We start from the raw sequence: 26,277 nt of genomic DNA, 5'->3' as shown, positions 1-26,277 counted from the left end.
ATCAAATCTACTCGAATGTGAAACGTCAGTTGTCGTCTACCATTTTGAAGGGCCATCTTATGTTAGTATGGAAATTACTTGTTGTAACTTAACAGCTTTATAGAGTAACAAACTTAAATAAATTTACTGGAATTAAAGATATGTTTGTTGGTAAGATATTTTATCATCTTATATATATATATATATATATATATATATATATATATATATATATATATATATATATATATATATATATATATATATATATATCTGTCTATATATATATATACGTGTGTGTGATTGTGTGCGTGCGCCTGTTGTATATAATGTTTTATAACTTGTCTAATTTTTAATACAGGCACATTAGGTCAATCAACATAAATTACGATGTCATGAGGATGATACGGAAAATTAAATGTTGTTGGTAAATATTTTAAAAAATTATGCTTCGTTATACTTTTTGGAAATTAATATCTAGAAATAGAATACAAAAAAAAAGCGAAAATCATATTGATAAATAATTTTTTAATTTCTGTTTTAGTATATTTTTGTGTGTGTGAATAAGCCGTGCTTGTAGATCTTTACTCTTTAGTGTGTGTGAATATGCCGTGCTTGTAGATCTTTACTCTTTAGTGTGTGTGTGAATATGCCGTGCTTGTAGATCTTTACGCTTTAGTGTGTGTGTGAATATGCCGTGCTTGTAGATCTTTACTCTTTAGTGTGTGTGTGAATAAGCCGTGCTTGTAGATCTTTACTCTTTAGTGTGTGTGTGAATATGCCGTGCTTGTAGATCTTTACTCTTTAGTGTGTGTGTGAATATGCCGTGCTTGTAGATCTTTACTCTTTAGTGTGTGTGAATATGCCGTGCTTGTAGATCTTTACTCTTTAGTGTGTGTGAATATGCCGTGCTTGTAGATCTTTACTCTTTAGTGTGTGTGTGAATATGCCGTGCTTGTAGATCTTTACTCTTTAGTGTGTGTGAATATGCCGTGCTTGTAGATCTTTACTCTTTAGTGTGTGTGTGAATATGCCGTGCTTGTAGATCTTTACTCTTTAGTGTGTGTGTGAATATGCCGTGCTTGTAGATCTTTACTCTTTAGTGTGTGTGTGAATATGCCGTGCTTGTAGATCTTTACTCTTTAGTGTGTGTGAATATGCCGTGCTTGTAGATCTTTACTCTTTAGTGTGTGTGTGAATATGCCGTGCTTGTAGATCTTTACTCTTTAGTGTGTGTGAATATGCCGTGCTTGTAGATCTTTACTCTTTAGTGTGTGTGTGAATATGCCGTGCTTGTAGATCTTTACTCTTTAGTGTGTGTGTGAATATGCCGTGCTTGTAGATCTTTACTCTTTAGTGTGTGTGTGAATATGCCGTGCTTGTAGATCTTTACTCTTTAGTGTGTGTGTGAATATGCCGTGCTTGTAGATCTTTACTCTTTAGTGTGTGTGAATATGCCGTGCTTGTAGATCTTTACTCTTTAGTGTGTGTGTGTGAATATGCCGTGCTTGTAGATCTTTACTCTTTAGTGTGTGTGTGAATATGCCGTGCTTGTAGATCTTTACTCTTTAGTGTGTGTGTGAATATGCCGTGCTTGTAGATCTTTACGCTTTAGTGTGTGTGTGAATATGCCGTGCTTGTAGATCTTTACTCTTTAGTGTGTGTGTGAATAAGCCGTGCTTGTAGATCTTTACTCTTTAGTGTGTGTGAATATGCCGTGCTTGTAGATCTTTACTCTTTAGTGTGTGTGTGAATATGCCGTGCTTGTAGATCTTTACTCTTTAGTGTGTGTGAATATGCCGTGCTTGTAGATCTTTACTCTTTAGTGTGTGTGTGAATATGCCGTGCTTGTAGATCTTTACTCTTTAGTGTGTGTGAATATGCCGTGCTTGTAGATCTTTACTCTTTAGTGTGTGTGTGAATATGCCGTGCTTGTAGATCTTTACTCTTTATTGGGTGTGTGAATATGCCGTGCTTGTAGATCTTTACTTTTTAGTGTGTGTGTGAATATGCCGTGCTTGTAGATCTTTACTCTTTAGTGTGTGTGTGTGAATATGCCGTGCTTGTAGATCTTTACACTTTAGTGTGTGTGTGTGAATATGCCGTGCTTGTAGATCTTTACTCTTTAGTGTGTGTGTGAATATGCCGTGCTTGTAGATCTTTACTCTTTAGTGTGTGTGTGAATATGCCGTGCTTGTAGATCTTTACTCTTTAGTGTGTGTGAATATGCCGTGCTTGTAGATCTTTACTCTTTAGTGTGTGTGTGAATATGCCGTGCTTGTAGATCTTTACTCTTTAGTGTGTGTGAATAAGCCGTGGTTGTAGATCTTTACTCTTTAGTGTGTGTGAATATGCCGTGCTTGTAGATCTTTACTCTTTAGTGTGTGTGAATAAGCCGTGCTTGTAGATCTTTACTCTTTAGTGTGTGTGAATAAGCCGTGCTTGCAGATCTTTACTCTTTAGTGTGTGTGTGAATATGCCGTGCTTGTAGATCTTTACTCTTTAGTGTGTGTGTGAATATGCCGTGCTTGTAGATCTTTACTCTTTAGTGTGTGTGTGAATATGCCGTGCTTGTAGATCTTTACTCTTTAGTGTGTGTGTGAATAAGCCGTGCTTGTAGATCTTTACTCTTTAGTGTGTGTGTGAATATGCCGTGCTTGTAGATCTTTACTCTTTAGTGTGTGTGAATAAGCCGTGCTTGTAGATCTTTACCCTTTAGTGTGTGTGAATATGCCGTGCTTGTAGATCTTTACTCTTTAGTGTGTGTGTGAATATGCCGTGCTTGTAGATCTTTACTCTTTAGTGTGTGTGTGAATATGCCGTGCTTGTAGAACTTTACTCTTTAGTGTGTGTGTGAATATGCCGTGCTTGTAGATCTATACTCTTTAGTGTGTGTGTGAATAAGCCGTGCTTGTAGATCTAGTCTCTTTAGTGTGTGTGTGTGAATATGCCGTGCTTGTAGATCTTTACTCTTTAGTGTGTGTGAATAAGCCGTGCTTGTAGATCTTTACTCTTTAGTGTGTGTGTGTGAATATGCCGTGCTTGTAGATCTTTACTCTTTAGTGTGTGTGAATTTGCCGTGCTTGTAGATCTTTACTCTTTAGTGTGTGTGTGAATATGCCGTGCTTGTAGATCTTTACTCTTTAGTGTGTGTGTGAATAAGCCGTGCTTGTAGATCTTTACTCTTTAGTGTGTGTGAATATGCCGTGCTTGTAGATCTTTACTCTTTAGTGTGTGTGTGAATATGCCGTGCTTGTAGATCTTTACTCTTTAGTGTGTGTGTGAATAAGCCGTGCTTGTAGATCTTTACTCTTTAGTGTGTGTGTGAATATGCCGTGCTTGTAGATCTTTACTCTTTAGTGTGTGTGAATATGCCGTGCTTGTAGATCTTTACTCTTTAGTGTGTGTGTGAATAAGCCGTGCTTGTAGATCTTTACTCTTTAGTGTGTGTGTCTGAATATGCCGTGCTTGTAGATCTTTACTCTTTAGTGTGTGTGTGAATATGCCGTGCTTGTAGATCTTTACTCTTTAGTGTGTGTGTGAATAAGCCGTGCTTGTAGATCTTTACTCTTTAGTGTGTGTGTGAATATGCCGTGCTTGTAGATCTTTACTCTTTAGTGTGTGTGAATATGCCGTGCTTGTAGATCTTTACTCTTTAGTGTGTGTGAATATGCCGTGCTTGTAGATCTTTACTCTTTAGTGTGTGTGTGAATATGCCGTGCTTGTAGATCTTTACTCTTTAGTGTGTGTGTGAATATGCCGTGCTTGTAGATCTTTACTCTTTAGTGTGTGTGAATATGCCGTGCTTGTAGATCTTTACTCTTTAGTGTGTGTGTGTGAATATGCCGTGCTTGTAGATCTTTACTCTTTAGTGTGTGTGTGAATATGCCGTGCTTGTAGATCTTTACTCTTTAGTGTGTGTGTGTGAATATGCCGTGCTTGTAGATCTTTACTCTTTAGTTTGTGTGAATATGCCGTGCTTGTAGATCTTTACTCTTTAGTGTGTGTGTGAATATGCCTTGCTTGTAGATCTTTACTCTTTAGTGTGTGTGAATATGCCGTGCTTGTAGATCTTTACTCTTTAGTGTATGTGAATATGCCGTGCTTGTAGATCTTTACTCTTTAGTGTGTGTGAATATGCCGTGCTTGTAGATCTTTACTCTTTAGTGTGTGTGAATATGCCGTGCTTGTAGATCTTTACTCTTTAGTGTGTGTGAATATGCCGTGCTTGTAGATCTTTACTCTTTAGTGTGTGTGAATATGCCGTGCTTGTAGATCTTTACTCTTTAGTGTGTGTGAATATGCCGTGCTTGTAGATCTTAACTCTTTAGTGTGTGTGTGAATATGCCGTGCTTGTAGATCTTTACTCTTTAGTGTGTGTGTGTGAATATGCCGTGCTTGTAGATCTTTACTCTTTAGTGTGTGTGTGAATATGCCGTGCTTGTAGATCTTTACTCTTTAGTGTGTGTGAATAAGCCGTGCTTGTAGATCTTTACTCTTTAGTGTGTGTGAATATGCCGTGCTTGTAGATCTTTACTCTTTAGTGTGTGTGTGAATAAGCCGTGCTTGTAGATCTTTACTCTTTAGTGTGTGTCTGAATATGCCGTGCTTGTAGATCTTTACTCTTTAGTGTGTGTGAATATGCCGTGCTTGTAGATCTTTACTCTTTAGTGTGTGTGAATATGCCGTGCTTGTAGATCTTTACTCTTTAGTGTGTGTGAATAAGCCGTGCTTGTAGATCTTTACTCTTTAGTGTGTGTGAATATGCCGTGCTTGTAGATCTTTACTCTTTAGTGTGTGTGTGAATAAGCCGTGCTTGTAGATCTTTACTCTTTAGTGTGTGTGTGTGAATATGCCGTGCTTGTAGATCTTTACTCTTTAGTGTGTGTGTGAATATGCCGTGCTTGTAGATCTTTACTCTTTAGTGTGTGTGTGTGAATATGCCGTGCTTGTAGATCTTTACTCTTTAGTGTGTGTGTGAATAAGCCGTGCTTGTAGATCTTTACTCTTTAGTGTGTGTGTGAATATGCCGTGCTTGTAGATCTTTACTCTTTAGTGTGTGTGTGTGAATATGCCGTGCTTGTAGATCTTTACTCTTTAGTGTGTGTGTGTGAATATGCCGTGCTTGTAGATCTTTACTCTTTAGTGTGTGTGAATAAGCCGTGCTTGTAGATCTTTACTCTTTAGTGTGTGTGTGAATATGCCGTGCTTGTAGATCTTTACTCTTTAGTGTGTGTGTGTGAATATGCCGTGCTTGTAGATCTTTACTCTTTAGTGTGTGTGTGTGAATATGCCGTGCTTGTAGATCTTTACTCTTTAGTGTGTGTGTGAATAAGCTGTGCTTGTAGATCTTTACTCTTTAGTGTGTGTGTGTGAATATGCCGTGCTTGTAGATCTTTACTCTTTAGTGTGTGTGTGTGAATATGCCGTGCTTGTAGATCTTTACTCTTTAGTGTGTGTGTGAATATGCCGTGCTTGTAGATCTTTACTCTTTAGTGTGTGTGAATATGCCGTGCTTGTAGATCTTTACTCTTTAGTGTGTGTGTGAATATGCCGTGCTTGTAGATCTTTACTCTTTAGTGTGTGTGAATATGCCGTGCTTGTAGATCTTTACTCTTTAGTGTGTGTGTGTGTGTGAATATGCCGTGCTTGTAGATCTTTACTCTTTAGTGTGTGTGTGAATATGCCGTGCTTGTAGATCTTTACTCTTTAGTGTGTGTGTGAATATGCCGTGCTTGTAGATCTTTACTCTTTAGTGTGTGTGTGAATATGCCGTGCTTGTAGATCTTTACTCTTTAGTGTGTGTGTGAATATGCCGTGCTTGTAGATCTTTACTCTTTAGTGTGTGTGTGAATATGCCGTGCTTGTAGATCTTTACTCTTTAGTGTGTGTGAATATGCCGTGCTTGTAGATCTTTACTCTTTAGTGTGTGTGTGAATATGCCGTGCTTGTAGATCTTTACTCTTTAGTTTTAAACTTGCAGCGACGTTAAGCGTCGCCAACATAGTTTATCGTCACAAAAAAGCCAGACTATATTTAAAATAACGTCTAATGCCATTAACCACCCCCCACCCCAACCATAATTGATGTTTGTTTTTGTTTTCTAAGACATCAATTTCTTTTTTATATATGTACTAAACGCAGTCAGCTTTTCGCTTGATATTTCGCAGACTTTTCAGAACGCAAAATGTTTTTAACATTATTCAAAACGAAAACAGATGTTAAACGTACACACCCCTACCCTCTTCTTCACACATCATCACAGAAATCGGAACAACCGAATCTTTGTTTTCAACATCTCTGTCATCAACATCTCTGTCATCAACATCTGTGTCATCAACATCTCTGTCATCAACATCTGTGTCATCAACATCTCTGTCATCAACATCTCTGTCATCAACATCTCTGTCATCAACATCTCTGTCATCAACATCTGTGTCATCAACATCTCTGTCATCAACATCTCTGTCATCAACATCTGTGTCATCAACATCTGTGTCATCAACATCTCTGACGTCAACATCTCTGTCATCAACATCTCTGTCATCAACATCTGTGTCATCAACATCTCTGTCATCAACATCTCTGTCATCAACATCTCTGTCATCAACATCTCTGTCATCAACATCTCTGTCATCAACATCTCTGTCATCAACATCTCTGACGTCAACATCTCTGTCATCAACATCTCTGTCATCAACATCTCTGTCATCAACATCTCTGTCATCAACATCTCTGTCATCAACATCTCTGTCATCAACATCTCTGTCATCAACATCTGTGTCATCAACATCTCTGTCATCAACATCTCTGTCATCAACATCTCTGTCATCAACATCTGTGTCATCAACATCTCTGACGTCAACATCTCTGTCATCAACATCTCTGTCATCAACATCTCTGTCATCAACATCTCTGTCATCAACATCTCTCTCATCAACATCTCTGTCATCAACATCTCTGTCATCAACATCTGTGTCATCAACATCTCTGTCATCAACATCTCTGTCATCAACATCTCTGTCATCAACATCTGTGTCATCAACATCTGTGTCATCAACATCTCTGTCATCAACATCTCTGTCATCAACATCTGTGTCATCAACATCTGTGTCATCAACATCTCTGTCATCAACATCTCTGTCATCAACATCTCTGTCATCAACATCTCTGTCATCAACATCTCTGTCATCAACATCTCTGTCATCAACATCTCTGTTCCCAGCCTTTGTGTTTTCACGATGTGCCTGACTCTCTGGCTTATATTCACGCTTCCCTTGGACCACATCAACGCCATCTTACCTACAAAATCACGTGACCTAGCACAACATGGCATCAGGCGAGATGACCCCGGTCGTCTGCCACCATTCTGTGACCCCGCCACGAACCTCGCGTTTGTCAAAGTCCACAAGGCCGGCAGTTCAACTGTGGCCACACTTCTGCAACGTTTCGGTATAGTACACGGACTCAATTTCGCACTTCCCAACCGACCATTCCACGACAAATTCTACAACTACATCACCAGGCCCGGGGAGATACTTACCAGGGACAGCGTGGTCCCCCTACCCCCCGGGAAACAATACAACATCTTGTTGAACCACGCCATCTACAACAGAACGGCTTTCCGTCAACTGATGCCAGAAAATACGGTGTACCTCACCATCTTGCGGGAACCTTTTCAGCAGTTTGTCTCCGCCTTTGAATACTACAACATGGCTAGTTACTTCTCTTCTATGGTGCCGAGTGTACGCAACGCTTCCAATCCGATATCTCTTTACCTTTCTGATCCACATGCGTTCGAGGGTGAATCCACGCTGTTTTCATACATAAGGAACAAGCAATCGGAAGATCTGGGTCTCACGCGCGCCGCCTACGACAGCCCTCTGGTCCTCAACTCTTCCATCAACATCATAGATCGAGAATTTCTACTGGTCATGATAGTCGAACGCTTGGATGAGTCTCTTCTTCTTCTCAAGCGTGAGTTGTGTTGGAGCGTCAAAGATATTTTGTATATTTCAAAAAACGCCAACACGAAGAAAGCTAAACGAAGCTTTACGCCGAGCGACCATGACAACCATCGCAAGTTGAACCACCCGGACTACGCGCTCTATGGCCACTTTTTGAAGGTTCTAGAAAACAAACTTGACGCTCAGTCGGCAGACTTCTTCTCAGAACTAAAACAATTTCAGTTTCTGTTGAAGGGTGTAAAGCAAGCCTGTTTGACTACTGCCTCGTTTTACGCCGCTGAGTCTAGATGGCATGATTCATTTAACGTCACACAAGAGGATTGTAAACTCCTGTTGATGTCAGTCACTGCTGGCCTCGATTACCTCCTCCTGAGGGCGGGTAGAATCACTTTACAAGAGTACCAGAAATACAGACCCCACAAACCATTATGGCAGGAAAAGACAGTACACAACTTATAGGCTGTTTAGTTCGGTTCCATGACAAATGATCTCAGACAAAATATTCCAGACAAAATATCTCAACGAAACATGATCCATGATATCATAGGGCCTAATATAATTTTGTCACGATATCTTTCTTCCATGAAATTTTTTGTGCTTCATATCAATTGGTCGTAAAATATTTTGTTAGGGATATTTTGTCTGGGATATTTTGTTAGGGATATTTTGTCTGGGATATTTTGTCTGGGATATTGTGTCTGGGATATTTTGTTTGAGATATTTTGTCTGAGATATTTTGTCTGAGATTATTTGTCCCGAGATCATTTGTCGTTTCACCATTTTCTTCATAAAGAAAAAAGCAACATTTTTTACACAAATAAGCAAATGTCAGAAATTCAGATCTATCAAAAACATAAATCTTAAACCGCCTTTGACATGAACATAACTACTTTTAAAAAGATAGGTATTAAACTGAATTCAATGAAAGAAGAAGTTGATGGATGATTTTTCTATTTAAAAAAAAGGCATTTTGTGGACGAGGTTACTTTGTTGATAACTAGCATGATCAGATGGGTTAGGGTTACAGATGAAAAGGACTATTGAAAATTGATATTAGTGTTGGAACGTAATAAAAATAGCAAACGCACGTATCGTTAAAGCTATAGCCGACAGAAAATTAGCTTTAAATACAACCAAACGGACAAATAAATAAAAAAAAAAAAAAAAAAAAAAAAAAAACAAACAAACAAAAATTTCAAACATGTAAACAGTAGTATATTAGTTCCCTTTTGGGTATTATGGTGGTGGTGGTGGGTGAAGGGTGAGCAGGATGCGGATGCGGATGCGCAAAGGCTATATAGTAAAATACTCCCCCACCTGGCGCAGGGTGAAGGTGGATGCGGATGCGGATCCGCAAAGGATATATAGGAAAATAGTCACCCACCTGGGTGAGGTGGGTGAGGGTGAAGGGTGAGGGTGAAGGGTGAGGGTGAAGGGTGAGGGTTAGACATGTTATATAGTAAAATACTCCCCCACCTGGGTGAAGGTGGGTGAGGGTGGGGGATGCGGATGTGGAGGGTTAGACATATTATATAGTAAAATACTCACCCACCTGGAGTAGGAGTAGGTCAGTAGGTCACCACAGGTGACCTTGTGACGTAATCACCATCGGTGACCTTGTTGCGTAATCAGTGACCTAGTGACGTAATTTTAATGAGTTTTAATTTATTATTTGTTTATTTTTAATTAATTTGATTTTTTAAATTTTTAAATAATTTTTATTAACGAGTTACGTAATTTGATTATTTGTTTAATTTTAATTATTTAAATTTTTAAATTTTGTAATTTTAAATTTTAAATTTATTTTGTTTTTTAATTAGTTTGAATTTAATTTAATTACTTTGTTTATATTGTGTAATTTTTATTGACTAGTTACGTAATTTTAATTTTTTAAATTTTTAAATTTTTAAAAAAATTTAATTTTGTAATTTTAAATTTTAAATTTATTTACTTTGTTTATATTTCGTTTGTTAATTTTTAATTATTATTATTATTTTTTAATTTTTAAAATTTTAATTTTTAATTTTAATGAGTTTGAATTTTTTATTTATTTTATTTTTAATTAATTTTTATTAACTAGTTACGTAATTTGATTATTTGTTTGTTTGTTTTTTGTTGTTTTTGGCCATAAACTCAAATTACGTAACTAGTTAATAAAAATTAATTAAAAATAAAATAAATAAAAAATTCAAACTCATTAAAATTAAAAATTAAAATTTTAAAAATTAAATAATAATAATAATAATTAAAAATTAACAAACAAAATATAAACAAAGTAAATAAATTTAAAATTTAAAATTACAAAATTAAATTTTTTTAAAAATTTAAAAATTTAAAAAATTAAAATTACGTAACTAGTCAATAAAAATTACACAATATAAACAAAGTAATTAAATTAAATTCAAACTAATTAAAAAACAAAATAAATTTAAAATTTAAAATTACAAAATTACAAAATTTAAATAATTAAAATTAAACAAATAATCAAATTACGTAACTCGTTAATAAAAATTATTTAAAAATTTAAAAAATCAAATTAATTAAAAATAAGCAAATAATAAATTAAAACTCATTAAAATTACGTCACTAGATCACTGATTACGTAACAAGGCCACCGATGGTGATTACGTCACAAGGTCACCTGTGGTGACCTACTGAGCTACTCCTACTCCAGGTGGGTGAGTATTTTCCTATATATCCTTTGCGGATCCGCATCCACCTTCACCCTGCGCCAGGTGGGGGGGGGAGTATTATACTATATAGCCTTTGCGCATCCGCATCCGCATCCGCATCCGCATCCTGCTCACCCTTCACCCACCGCCACCACCATAATACCCAAAAGGGACCTAATATACTACTGTAAACAAACTTGAGTTTTAGTAGTATATCGATGTTATATAAAAAATACGGCATTTGGACAAATCTAACGGCCATAAAATATATAGGGAATCGTTCGGCATTTATTTTACATGTAGATCGTATAAGGATATTTTCACTATTGGTCATTTTTTTTTAGCCCTAGTCGATGGTATAGGGTCTGAACAACAGTTTTTCCAAAGGGCCTAGTCATTTATAGAGGTGCATGCAAAAAAGTAGCCAGATTTACAGATGGTAAGTACCCTAAAAACTGTGTCGAAATTACCCTGTTTTTTTCAATAAATTACAATGATTATATAGGGAAATACGACTGGTCAGTTTTGACCACTTTAAAGATTTTTCCCGTATATGGCGAATTTTTCTAACATCCCTAGGCGTTTTTCTACAACCTCACAAAATATCAAATGGAGTCGTACGGCAAAAATACTTTTCGATATATGGCTCATATATATAAGGCGCCGGTCAGTCGAGGTCAGTTTTGACCCCTCATCGTGGACTTTGCGTCCCCCGTGTTCTGTAAGCCCAAGGCAGGAGCTTGCCAAATTTTAACCAACCACTTTGATATATATATATATATATATATATATATATATATATATATATATATATATATATATATATATATATATATATATAGCCATATAGCTCTAATAGTATAGTTTGTTTTTGTGGGATTCTTTTTGTTTGCTGCCCTTTGTCATGTCGAAAAGGATCACCTCTGCTACCATTAAAATTGAAATTTAATTTGAGTGCAATGAAAATCTCGGAAAACATCCACTCATTGAGTCCATGTTAAAACAATTTCAAAATTTGGCGTTAGCAGCACCACTTTGTCAGCAGCACCACTTTGTATTTGTTTTCCTTGAATAAAATTGTTCATTGATTTTAAAATTTACATATTTATTGATTTTGAAATATACATGTTCATTGATTTTAAAATTTATATTTTTTTATTTTGCATAGTCGCTGATATGACATTTTAAATTGTAATCGATTTACTACAAAAATTAAGGAGTGTGTGTCTTTCTGTGTGTTTTTAATGCATTACTCCATCTTTTATCTAATACCCAAACTGATGCTTTGGGAAGTTGTTGAAGTACTGTCATAAAAAGATGCAATGACCAGTAATTGACATAAAAGGGCATGGGTCTTTGGTCAGTGATGACCAGTTTGACATATAAGAACTGGGACAAAATTCTACAAGCTGCTAAAGTTTCAAACTGTAATTGTGCATTAAAAGTTTAGAGAATTCAAGATGCATTGAATTGACTAATATTTTCACGGTTCTGACCCTTTGAGTGAATCGTTACTAGGTACACGGTGTCTATTTTTATTTCTATAACGGGGGAGGGTGGGGAGGGAGTCGTCTGAAAGAAAAGGGGGTGGGGGGCTGTAGGATGATTTCTTCTCTTGATATAAGAAAAGTTTCGATTGCAATAGACAACAAGTACTTGTGATGCTGTTACAAGGGTATCAAAACTTGATATTGTGATGCTGTTACCAGGGTATCAAAACTTGATATTTTCAGGTTGAATTTGATCAAAGCTGTCATCCAAAAAAACTAATAATTCTTTTAAAGTTAAGTGTGAAGGAAATGTAGAAAGTTAAGTGTGAAGGAAATGTAGAAAGTTAAGTGTGAAGGAAATGTAGAAAGTTAAGTGTGAAGGAAATGTAGAAAGTTAAGTGTGAAGGAAATGTAGAAAGTTAAGTGTGAAGGAAATGTAGAAAGAAAACTATGGCATCAGTGAACATGACTTGAAATAAATACAAACATCTGGCAGCTCGATCAAATATCGATACTACAACCTGTAATGTTACGATATTGACACCACCAGCATTAACCTCATTATATCGATACTACCACCTACAACATTAATAAATCGATACCACCAATTTCTTGTGTGCAGCGTCAAGTGTTTAATGTATTTGTTTAACACAATTTTTTAACAAAGAGAACACCAATGTTTAACAAAGAGAACACCAATGTTTAACAAAGAGAACACCAATGTTTAACAAAGAGAACACCAATGTTTAACAAAGAGAACACCAATGTTTAACAAAGAGAACACTAATGTTTAACAAAGAGAACACCAATGTTTAACAAAGAGAACACCGATGTTTAACAAAGAGAACACCAATGTTTAACAAAGAGAACACCAATGTTTAACAAAGAGAACACTAATGTTTAACAAAGAGAACACCAATGTTTAACAAAGAGAACACCAATTTTTAACAAAGTGAACACCAATGTTTAACAAAGAGAACACCAATGTTTAACAAAGAGAACACCAATGTTTAACAAAGAGAACACCAATGTTTAACAAAGAGAACACTAATGTTAATATCTGAATAAAGGATGTGTCCCATGTCTGGTACATGTGTAGTGTTCAGATGGGAAGGAAAGATATGTTTGTGTCTAAGAAAGGTATTCAAGCATCCTTTTTAGTTTTGATAACACTTCTTTTAAGGAGATCAGGTGACTTTCATGTACTTTTTTTATGTACAGACAAACAAAATGGCGTTGGTAAAAAAAAACTTGTAGCGTCAATGTGACATCTGTCCACGTGAGCACTAGGAGACGACCTCATTCAATTGACCCGTGTGGTCTGACCAATTCAACGACCATCTCGCAAACAGATGTTCTGTGGACCGAACTGGACAATGGTGGACCGACCGAGGGGAGAAAATCACAGACAATGTTTAGAAATCCTTTCTAGTTACGACAGAGGCGAGTGACGTCACCAATGTTGTTTTTTTTTTTTAAATTCTGTATAGAACAGTGGTTCCCAAACTTTTTCTAGTGGCGACCCCCTTTTATAAAAAATAAGTGACACGCGACCCCCATAGAATTAAAAAGCCGAAATTAGTATGGAAATTAATAAGCACTAAAATAAGATTTCTAGTAGACTTTCAATATGAACTACTCTTGATAACGGTTTTAATACCATGAGTAAAATTGCATACTATTCACTAAACATTCGCGGTTAATTTTTTTACTTTCTCGTTCATACGAAGTATAGAGAAAGTATTGTAATCGTGCAAAAAAAAATCGAGATTTTTACAAATCTCGACGTTTTACACCTCACAGATATGGAAAAACATAATTTTGCAATCTTTTCCGTATGTCTGTGTCTGTCTGTCTGTGTGTGTGTGTCTGTCTGTCTGTGTGTGTGTGTCTGTGTGTAAACACGATTACTTGAGTACCGTTACAGCTAGGTTGATGAAATTTCATATATAAGTATTTTATCAAAATCGTAGATCCGTATCAACTTTTGAGCGATTTCCGATAACCGGAAGTGGTACTTTTCCTACTTTGAATTTTTCAAAAGCCTATAACTTGAGTACTATTCCAGATAGATAAATGAAATTTCACATGTAAGTAAAAGATCTAATTTTCTACCTTCTATCAAATTTTGAGTAATTTCCGTTGACCGGAAGTATTAATTTACGCTACTTCCGATTTCTCAAAAAACTAATGTAAATTTTTAAAGTACTAATAATATTGCGCACTAGTATGCACTTTTTTATGTGGCGTTCACTTGGTGTGCAATTCTTTTGTCTACGAGATTTTATTAAAACTTTTAGTATTTAAAATGGATTAAAAATCATGTCTATAGCCCGAGTTCCACTCCCCTGTTATTTTATATAAGAATATTCGAGAAAGTTTTGGGGAGATCACTCCCGGTTTATTTTTTACTTTCTCGTATGTACGAAGTATAGAGAAAGTCTTGTAATCGTGCATACAAATCACATTAAGTTTTGACTATTTCCACCGTTTTACTCCTCAGTCCTTCATCACGTCCGGGATGTAGAGGACTTATTTTAATCGGGCAAAAATTATAAATCCAGATATATCAAAATTTTGGCGTTTTATGCGTAATGGAGTCGGAAAAACTGGATTATCCAATTCTGTCCGTATGTCTGAGTGTCTGTGTGTAAACACGATAACTTGAGTACCGTTTCAGCTAGGTTGATGAAATTTCTTATACAAGTATTATATCAAAATCTTAGATCCGTATTAACTTTTGAGCGATTTCCGATAAGCGGAACTGGAACTTTTTCTACTTTGAATTTTTCAAAAGACTATAACTTGAGTACTATTTCAGATGGATAAATAAAATTTCACATGTAAGTAAGAAATCTAATTTTCTGCCTTCTAAAAATTTTGAGTAATTTCCGTTCACCGGGAGTAATAATTTTCGCTATTTCCGATTTCTCAAAAATAGCATGTGAATTTATAAAGTACTAATAATAATCCGCACTATTTTGCACATTTTATATGACGTTCACTTGGTGTGCAATTCTTTTTTCTACGAGATTTTATTCTATTTTAAAAAAGTTTAAGTATTTAAAATGGATTAAAAGTAATGTCTATATCCCGAGTTCCCATCCTATGTTGTTTTATATAAGAATATCCGAGAAAGTTTTGGGGAGATCACTCCCGGTTTATTGCTTTCTCGTATACGAAGTATAGAGAAAGTCTTGTAATCGTGCAAAAAGAAAATCAAGATTTTTGCAAATCTCGACGTTTTACACCTCACTGATTCGGAAAAACATACGTTTGCAATCTTGTCCGTATCTCTCTCTCTCTCTCTCTCTCTCTCTCTCTCTCTCTGTGTGTGTGTTTGTATGTGTGTGTGTGTGTGTCTGTCTGTAAACACGATAACTTGAGTACCATTACACGTAGGTTGATGAAATTTCATATATAAGTATTATATCAAATTTGTAGATCCGTATCTTTCATGAACAACTTGATTTCTACTTTCAATTCAAAAACACGATTTACAGTTTCTATTCACAGTAGCCTAGTGTAGTGTAGAATCTCGTGATCTTGCTGCGAGGGCATACCGGTGAATCATGCAGTAGATTCTCCTTCATTATGGAGCTAAATCTTACTTTTTTTTGAAAGCCCGATTTTGACCCAAACATGACGCACCATCCCTACAAAACTCCACAGCCGTGTTCCCATTTTAATCATCCGGATTCAAAAAACGTATTCAATTTTTTTTTTTATTTTCTCCATTATATCTTCACAAAATAGCAACTCTGCTTTCCTATCATCTGAATGAATATAGTTTCCCTTGCACTTCCAAGGACAACTTGATTTCATCTTTCAATTCAAAAACACGATTCACAGTTTCTATTGACAGCCAGCCTACTGTAATGTAGAACCTCGTGATCTTTGTTTATGTCTTTGTACAGTTCTTTAAACAGACGGGTGTTTAGGGCTCCAGATGTAATATAATTTACGACTTTTATTAACAATGGAGTCTGAAGAGTCTTGATGGCGAGGACATACAGAAGAATCATGCTGTGGATTACCTTTATTAGGGAGCTAAATCTTTTACTGTTTTCTGGAAGCCCGTTTTGACCCAGACATGACGCTCCATCCGTACAAAACCCACAGCCGTTTCCCAATTTTAATAATCCAGTTTCAAAAACGTATTTATTTTCTCCATGATATCTTCACAAAATAGCAACTCTGCTTTCCTATTATTTGAATGTATATATTTCACAAAGACAAGCAACTTCGAACACGAACTCATGTCTGTTGATTCAGCCACTTGAAAATCAAACATTTGTGAAAGTTTGATTTCATTCAAAATGTGTTTTTAACATCTACGAACATGTCTGCTATTTGTCGCTGAATAGTATTATTAGACAGAGATATGTGTTGCATCTTTACTGCATTGTTACACACCATCTGTTAATTTCACCATCTTCAACATGCAGCGTTTGATGAGATTTTCTCCTATTGTGTGAGAGTTTTTTTGCTTAGCAATTTCTAATGCGACTTCATGCTTGCACTAATGTTGTGTTTCCTTGGTGAAAACGTCCTGTTTGATGAAGTCTTACGTTTGCAACTACCTTCTTGTCGACGAAAGAACTACTTATCTTTTTTGGTGTGTTTCGATTAACTCGTCTCAAAAAGACGTTTTAGTTTTGAAGGTGTCATAGACTCATGACTGAGTTTGAAGGTGTCATAGACTCATGACTGAGAACAACTTTTCACAGTACGCATTGTTTCCTCTATTTCATTTCCAATGATGTTAGTTAAGCCGAATTTCAGACATTCTTCAGTTTTTTGTTTCCATTGCTAGTGTTTAGTCTACCAGTTGGCGACATACCAGAAAACCCGTAACGACCCCTCTGGGGTTCGTGACCTCAGTTTTGGAACCCATGAATCTACATCATTACACCACAAACCCTCGACCCTAGCCGCTACCAACAAACCATCAACCCTAGCCGCTACCAACAAACCCTCGACCCTAGCCGCTACCAACAAACCCCCGACCCTAGCCGCTACCAACAAACCATCGACCCTAGCCGCTACCAACAAGTCCTCGACCCTAGCCGCTACCAACAAACCCCCGACCCTAGCCGCTACCAACAAACCATCGACCCTAGCCGCTACCAACAAGTCCTCGACCCTAGCCGCTACCAACAAACCCCCGACCCTAGCCGCTACCAACAAACCCCCGACCCTAGCCGCTACCAACAAACCCCCGACCCTAGCCGCTACCAACAAACCCTCAACCCCAGCCGCTACCCGATTGCAATTCTGGAACCTGTCTGATTGTATTTCTGGAACCTGTCTGATTGTATTTCTGGAACCTGTCTGATTGTATTTCTGGAACCTGTCTGATTGTATTTCTGGAACCTGTCTGATTGTATTTCTGGAACCTGTCTGATTGTATTTCTGGAACCTGTCTGATTGTATTTCTGGAACCTGTCTGATTGTATTTCTGGAACCTGTCGGATTGTATTTCTGGAACCTGTCGGATTGTATTTCTGGAACCTGTCTGATTGTATTTCTGGAACCTGTCTGATTGTATTTCTGGAACCTGTCTGATTGTATTCACTGCACGAGCTCTTGTCTCGTCTAATCTCCTTAAGTCCTAAATCTCGTGCTGGCCGTCAAGTGGACGATTTCTTTTTTAGCTGGACCTTGTTTTTTCTATGTGGGAAATTTCGTTGTGTATCCAGTTTGTTTTAAAACACGGACAGTAAACGATTTGAGGGTTGGTTAACAGTATGCAAATTAAAAAAAAACATTCACCATGATGTTTACATTTATTCTTTGTATTTTGGCAAGTCTCAGTATAATGTAAAAACTAGTACACATTATGTTGACAAGTGTCTACATTATGTTTGCAAGTGCCCACGTGATATTAACATGAGTTGAATTTTTAGATCAGAAATATGGTGTCACCGTCATACAGGACATCCAACCAGCGTTAGAACGAGCAGCTGTTGTCCGTTGAGAAAATATATTGTGAGAGGTCGTTCTTGGACTTACTAAACTGACAGTCATCACCTGGATGGACATTTTCTTCTCTCTCCTTCCCCCTTTATCCCTCGCTCTTTCTCTCTCTCTCTCTCTCTCTCTCTCTCTCTCTCTCTCTCTCTCTCTCTCTCTCTCTCTCTCTCTCTGTTTCACACAAACGCACACACAAACACAATGCAAATACAAATCCCAATACAAATGCAAACGCAAACATAAAAACAAACGAAATCGTTAATGCAAATGCAAGACTCAAACACAAACGCAAACCTAAATGCAAACAATAACGCATAGCATAAAAACAAACTTAAATGCAAACGTAAAAGTATAGTGCTCACAGTCAACACCGGGGCGCCAAATCACATACTTCCGGGGCGCCGACAGAACCACTTGATTCAATTTAGTAAACGACTATAATACCCTAGCTTATCCATAGTCTATTGCACTCACTTAAACAAAAGTAGCGCAATAGCGCTTAAGCGGAGGCCCGGGATGTCAAACAATACTCTGTTAGGGCGCTGGACGACGCCCTGGATTTGATTTAGTAAAAGAATGTATAACCCTTCTTAGCCATAGCTTATCGCACAGTTTAAAACGAACGTAGGCAACATAGCGCTCACAGGATAGCCCAGGACACCTAATTGACCCCTACCGGGACGCCGGCTAACGCGCCTAATCAATTTAGTAAACGACTATAAAAACCCAACTTGTCCGCAAACCGAACGATAAAAGTAAACATAGAGGACATTTAGGGGCGGCTTCTAAACTGTTATTGATTTTGTTTTAAATGAGTAAACAGTACGTTCAGTGTATAAAATAAATAAAATGCAGTATTTAAATATCCGTGTTTTAGCTACCGCATTGCATATAATCAATCCATGCTAATTACAAACTTTTTTAAACACCAAAACAAACAAATAAAAAGTATTTTCCCTCGATGTAATGTTTTTACAAGCTTTTATTTAACTCACTTCTTCCGTCTGTCGTCCGTCAGTCGTCCGTCTAGATCGAAACGTCCTAGCTAAATTACTGACATTTCTAACTGACAGATACAGTTCGTACTTGGAACGTGGGTCAAGAAATGAAGACAATGCAAAGCGACATTAAATTTGACTCTATTGGATGCCTAATTAATTTTTTATGAATTAATTAAAATTTTGACCAAATTAGTAGGCAGTTCTATCCCACTACTCCACACGCATCATTGCGTTCAATAGACGCGCAATAATTTTTAGTCCTGCAACTCTAGTGTAAATAAAACATGTAAAGTACTGAAAATGATTTCATAAATAAACCGGGAGTGATCTCCCCTAAACTTTCTCGAATATTCTTATATAAAATAACAGGGGATGGAAACTCGGGCTATAGACATGATTTTTAATCCATTTTAAATACTTAAAGTTTTAAAAATAGAATAAAATCTCGTAGACAAATTAATTGCACACCAAGTGAACGCCAAATAAAAAAAAGCGCATAATAGTGCGCAATATTATTAGTACTTCTAAAATTTACATTAGTTTTTTGAGAAATCGGAAGTAGCGTAAAGTACTACTTCCAGTCAACGGAAATTACTCAAAATTTAACAGAAGGTAGAGAATTAGATCTTTTACTTACATGTGAAATTTCATTAATCTATCTGAAATAGTACTCAAGTTATAGGCTTTTAAAAAATTCAAAGTAGGAAAAGTACCACTTCCGGTTATCGGAAATCGCTCAAAAGTTGATACGGATCTACGATTTTGATAAAATACTTATATATGAAATTTCATCAACCTAGCTGTAACGGTACTCAAGTTATCGTGTTTACACACGGACAGACACACACACAGACAGACACACACACACACAGACATACGGACAAGATTGCAAAATTATGTTTTTCCGTATCAGTGAGGTGTAAAACGTCGAGATTTGTAAAAATCTCGATTTTTTTTTTGCACGATTACAATACTTTCTCTATACTACGTATATACGAGAAAGTAAAAACGTTTTAATAACAAGCTTTTATGTACTTATGCACTAAAAAGTAGAAAATAAATTATACACTACTATTTAAATAACTATAAAGAAAAGCTTGGGTCTCTTCCTAAATATTAGTAAAGGTATCCGATAGATAATAAAGTGACCCACGCTTTTCTTAAAATATAAAATAATACAGTACTATTTATATAACTATAAAGAAAAGCGTGGGTCACTATATTATCTATTGGATACTTTTACTAATAGTTAGGAAGCGACTAGGATGTTCGATTAGGATGTCATATATTTTGTATGTGTCTCCCATAAAAACACATTTCTTTCCCTGAAATGTTGCTAGAGTTTCTTTAAAAACTATCTATGTCATTTCTGTATAGCGTTACGATGTTTAATTTTTAGAATGTTCCTTACGTTCAAACCTATAAGTAGTAGAAATACAATACAATCAAACTGATTTCCGTATGTGACACTAAATGATATTCCAATAGAATGGAATAGAATGGAATAGAATGGAATAGAATGGAATAGAATGGAATAGAATGGAATAGAATGGAATAGAATGGAATAGAATGGAATAGAATGGAATAGAATGGAATAGAATGGAATAGAATGGAATAGAATGGAATAGAATGGAATAGAATGGAATAGAATGGAATAGAATGGAATAGAATGGAATAGAATGGAATAGAATGGAATAGAATGGAATAGAATGGAATGGAATGGAATGGAATGGAATGGAATGGAATGGAATGGAATGGAATAGAATGGAATAGAATGGAATAGAATGGAATAGAATGGGATAGAATGGGATAGAATGGAATAGAATGGAATAGAATGGAATGGAATAGAATGGAAAAGAATAACATCGGCGACGTGCAAACATCCAAGCACACCGCCGCTCCTGGAGCTGGCTAGATGCCAGCATATTTGGACAAGAAAAACTTTAGTAAACATTTTATTTTACTTTAACCGTCCATTTTTACATGGCCATCTCCGATCGTTTTTTACGGATAGGAAACGTGCACGTGATTTTTGAAATGTTGAACTCGACAACGATCTTAATTGAACTTAATTAACTTTAACTATTTACAGGATTATAAAAAGGTTAATCGAAAATATTTTTTATCACTTTGTAGAGGAGTAGAAAGAGCCCACAGACAGACAATGTAGTAAAGTAGATTTCGTTAGACAGGCGTTGTAGTGATGTAGATTTCGTTAGACAGGCGTTGTAGTGAAGTAGATTTCGTTAGACAGGCGTTGTAGTGAAGTAGATTTCGTTAGACAGGCGTTGTAGTGAAGTAGATTTCGTTAGACAGGCGTTGTAGTGAGGGTACGAAATAGAGGATCTTAGTTTGTAGTTCTTCTATTTCGTACCCTCACAACTGGTGGAGCGCGGGTCGAGGACAGGAGGACAGTATATCGGTTTAATCATGACGGAGTACGACTGGTGTACAGCTTCCTTTAACTCAACACAACAGCGGGTTTCTTCAGCCGGAACGAGTTTGGATTAACAACACAAGGAAACAGTCTACATGTCCAAAAAGATAAGTACCTTCCAAAATTTTTTTTTTAAACGTTTGGGTTTATACCCGTGCTGGATAGCTTGTACCAGCGGTTTTTCTGCCTTACACATTCTGTTGTTACGCCCTGTTGCCTTAGTTTTGTTTACTTTCCTCAACACACACACACATACACAACCATGGAGGCAGAGTTTCAATGCTATAAACAGGGCATACCATTACACAAGACAGGAGAAGAATTTGAAACATCTATAAAGAGCAGATTAGGAAACAAGATAGTCAAGATAGTAAAACATGTCAAGAACAAAAGCAGAGTTAGCGTTAGAATTAGTGAAACGGAAAGTACAACACATAGATAACAAGCAACTGCCCTAGAACATCAACCCCATGACCAAGAATGTGACCCGGACCGTCCACATAAATGATTTTGAACAACGGACATAATAGTGAAGTCAAGTCGAGTTTTTGTGATAATCTTAGTAGTCGAAAAAATCGGCGCGAAGTCGATATAGTTGAAGTCGAAGTCAGTGTAGTCAATCTGAAGTCAATAGTGTTATTGAAGTCAGTGAAGTATTAGTCAGAACTGAAGTCAAAGAGGTTATTTGAAGTCAGTCAAGTCAGTCAATAAGTTGTTAAAGTCGTAGTTGAGGTCATAGTGACGTAGTTGAAGTCATGTTGCAGTCAAAGAAAAGTCTTTGAAGTTATATTAAAGTCGTTGAGGTCATAGTGAAGAAGTGAAATCGTCGAAGTTATAGTGAAGTCTTTGAAATCAAAGTGATGTCGTTGAAATCTTTGAAGTCAAAGTTAAAGTCTTTGAAGTTGAAGTAAGGTTAATCTAAGTCAGTCGTTGAAGTCTTTGAAGTCATATTGAAGTTGTTGAAGTCAAAGTGAAGTCTTTGAAGTCATATTGAAGTCTTTGAAGTCATATTGAAGTCGTTGAAGTCAAAGTGAAGTCTTTGAAGTCATATTGAAGTTGTTGAAGTCAAAGTGAATTATTTGAAGTCATATTGAAGTCGTTGAAGTCAAGGAAAAGTCTTTGAAGTCAAAGTGAAGACGTTAAAGTCGTCGAAGTCTCAGTCAGTCAGTGAAGTCCTTAAAGTTGAAGTCGTCGAAGTCAGTCAGAGAGGTCTAATTAAGTCAGTCGTCAGAGGAAATCAGTCGTTAAATTGAAGTCAGTCAAGTTACTGAAGTCAAAAGTGAAGTCAGTCATTAAGTCAAGCCAGCCAGTTTAAGTCAAGTCAGAAGTCACATAGTGAGAGCTGCTCCACTATTTGATCACGTGTTGACATGTTGATTTGAAGACACAATATTATTGATACACACTCACATGTCTATTCTTTTTGTGAAGCTATTTCTAAGCTCTAGTAGTGTTTACGTCTATTGAGTTTATTAGGCTTTACAGATTGTTGTTAGATTAGAGTGTACTGATATTTTATTTGGTTATGTTGTAATGTTATATTTGTAAAGTTATTTTTTTAAATGTTTGTTATGCCGCCAGACAAGTGTTCAGCACGTATAAATTTGGGACTGAGTTTTTTTTTTATGGAAGGTACCTCTGTCTGAATACTTGTCTGCGCGGGCAATAAATTGTTCACGTAAAGCCATTGCTTATAGTCTCGAAACGCCATTTTCAGACCCACTACGCTTATTCAGAATGAGACGAGATGAAGCAGACACTTCAAAGAATGCCGCCACCTGAAGCCCTGATTACGTTGAATTACCTGGACAGCGGACAGACCTGCTGAACAGAGAATTGCCCTGGTCAAGACAGCGGACGCATCGCCACCGCTTCGCCCCCCGCACTGGGGTTGAATAACAGACCGCCAGCTACGTACACCTACGTCGGCACATACAAAGGGTAGAAGACCCATCGTCCAAGTTCCCAGCGTCGGAACGTTACGTCATTGTTTGCCACCGCATCAGAAAGCTCCAGTTCATCGTATAACCACTCAACGTGGACGTCTCAACCAGCGTTGAAATTAGATTGTTGCGTCATCACATTGACAAACGAAGTTATGCATACACCCGCCTCACGGGAATTTACATCAAAACTCGCCACAACCCACCCACCACAGAGGAACGCCAGCAATTACATAACACGTACACATACACTTACACTGCTCGCAGAGCCCGTTCAACCAGTTACACATTCTACTAAGATTCACTCAAGACCAGTACACGACAACCTAGCCAGAACTGAGTTGCACATGATTGGATTCACACATAACATAACATAGACATACATTATCAAGCAGAAACACTACAGACGTCAGGATACCTACACAAGAACGAAAACAATGACATTTTTTTTTTCAGGAACACAGACACAAGATTTTATGTTTTTGTAAACTGTGCTGTCCCATTTTGTATTTGATTTACATAATTTGTCCAGAGATCATTTGTCCAGAGATCATTTGTGCAGAGATCATTTGTCCAGAGATCATTTGTCCAGAGATCATTTGTCCAGAGATCATTTGTCCAGAGATCATTTGTCCAGAGATCATTTGTCCAGAGATCATTTGTCCAGAGATCATTTGTCCAGAGATCATTTGTCCAGGGATCATTTGTCCAGGGATCATTTGTCCAGGGATCATTTGTCCAGAGATCATTTGTCCAGAGATCATTTGTCCAGAGATCATTTGTCCAGAGATCATTTGTCCAGAGATCATTTGTCCAGAGATCATTTGTCCAGAGATCATTTGTCCAGAGATCATTTGTCCAGAGATTATTTGTCCAGGGATCATTTGTCCAGGGATCATTTGTCATGGAGCCTGATGTCTGACTAGCCTGATGTCTGACTAGCCTGATGTCTGACTAGCCTGATGTCTGACTAGCCTGATGTCTGACTAGCCTGATGTCTGACTAGCCTGATGTCTGACTAGCCTGATGTCTGACTAGCCTGATGTCTGACTAGCCTGATGTCTGACTAGCCTGATGTCTGACTAGCCTGATGTCTGACTAGCCTGATGTCTGATTAGCCTGATGTCTGACTAGCCTGATGTCTGACTAGCCTGATGTCTGACTAGCCTGATGTCTGACTAGCCCGATGTCTGATTAGCCTGGTTTCCAACAAGCCAATATGTTGATAATTAAAGGTGATATCAGCAGGAATGTTATCTTTAGCTCTGCCCAGTCAACAAAAGGATCACCGAAATTATCTGCAAGTTTCAAATGGAAGCGATAACAGGCTAGGGCCGTTGGCTTGGAGAGTTTCGGGCTATCTAAAAAATGTTGGGGGGGGGGGGGGGTGCACTGCTAGACATTTGGAGTGGCTATTTTGCGGGGGGGGGGGGGCACTGCCCGTCTTTACAAAGATTTTTAGGGCGACTAAACAGCATCAATGACTACCACACTGAGTTAACACACAAAAAAAGTTCCGCAGCAGTCTATTCCAGTTTCCTTGCCTGAGAAATATAAATTATAAATTATACCAGGAATCAATCAAATCTAAGTACAATTTAATTACTTCTCTACAGCATGTTGATACTAAAGGATCGCTTACTTCTCTACAGCATGTTGATAATAAAGGATCGCTTACTTCTCTACAGCATGTTGATACGTTGATACTAAAGGATCGCTTACTTCTCTACAGCATGTTGATACTAAAGGATCGCTTACTTCTCTACAGCATGTTGATACGTTGATACTAAAGGATCGCTTACTTCTCTACAGCATGTTGATACTAAAGGATCGCTTACTTCTCTACAGCATGTTGATTCGTTGATACTAAAGGATTGCTTACTTCTCTACAGCATGTTGATACTAAAGGATCGCTTACTTCTCTACAGCATGTTGATACTAAAGGATCGCTTACTTCTCTACAACATGTTGATACGTTAATACTAAAGGACCGTTTACTTCTCTACAGCATGTTGATAAGTTGATACTAAAGGGTCGCTTACTTCTCAACAGCATGTTGATACTAAAGGATCGCTTACTTCTCTACAACATGTTGATACTAAAGGATCGCTTACTTCTCTACAGCATGTTGATACTAAAGGATCGCTTACTTCTCTACAACATGTTGATACTAAAGGTTCGCTTACTTCTCTACAACATGTTGATACTAAAGGATCGCTTACTTCTCTACAACATGTTGATACGTTGATACTAAAGGATCGCTTACTTCTCTACAGCATGTTGATACGTTGATACTAAAGGATCGCTTACTTCTCTACAGCATGTTGATACTAAAGGATCACTTACTTCTCTACAGCATGTTGATACGTTGATACTAAAGGATCGCTTACTTCTCTACAGCATGTTGATACTAAAGGATCACTTACTTCTCTACAGCATGTTGATACGTTGATACTAAAGGGTCGCTTACTTCTCTACAGCATGTTGATACTAAAGGATCGCTTACTTCTCTACAACATGTTGATACGTTGATACTAAAGGATCACTTACTTCTCTACAGCATGTTGATACGTTGATACTAAAGGATCGCTTACTTCTCTACAGCATGTTGATACTAAAGGATCACTTACTTCTCTACAGCATGTTGATACGTTGATACTAAAGGATCGCTTACTTCTCTACAGCATGTTGATACGTTGATACTAAAGGATCGCTTACTTCTCTACAGCATGTTGATACTAAAGGATCACTTACTTCTCTACAGCATGTTGATACGTTGATACTAAAGGGTCGCTTACTTCTCAACAGCATG

At 37.1% G+C, this 26,277-nt stretch overlaps 1 protein-coding gene across 1 annotated transcript; it reads left to right on the top strand.

Annotated features, from left to right (window-relative positions):
- Positions 1–9,032, top strand: LOC131947028 (galactose-3-O-sulfotransferase 2). The gene is made up of 3 exons (XM_059308110.1): positions 1–61; positions 341–406; positions 7,205–9,032. Coding segments are annotated over exons 1-3 (1,269 nt in total). The 5' UTR covers positions 1–59; the 3' UTR covers positions 8,406–9,032.
- Positions 9,033–26,277: the final 17,245 nt, after the last annotated feature.

This window comes from Physella acuta, unplaced genomic scaffold (genome assembly GCF_028476545.2).
Source record: "Physella acuta isolate Inbredline_101_S28 unplaced genomic scaffold, ASM2847654v3 ptg000579l, whole genome shotgun sequence".
Taxonomy (NCBI): Eukaryota; Metazoa; Mollusca; class Gastropoda; family Physidae; genus Physella; species Physella acuta.
This window is presented reverse-complemented; position numbering and strand designations above follow the sequence as displayed.

What these genes read in the sequence shown, in the direction of transcription:
- LOC131947028 (XM_059308110.1), top strand. An exon ending in CGGAAAATTAAATGTTGTTG is followed by an intron (nt 407 to 7,204) that starts GTAAATATTTTA and finishes CTCTGTTCCCAG; the next exon opens with CCTTTGTGTTTTCACGATGT.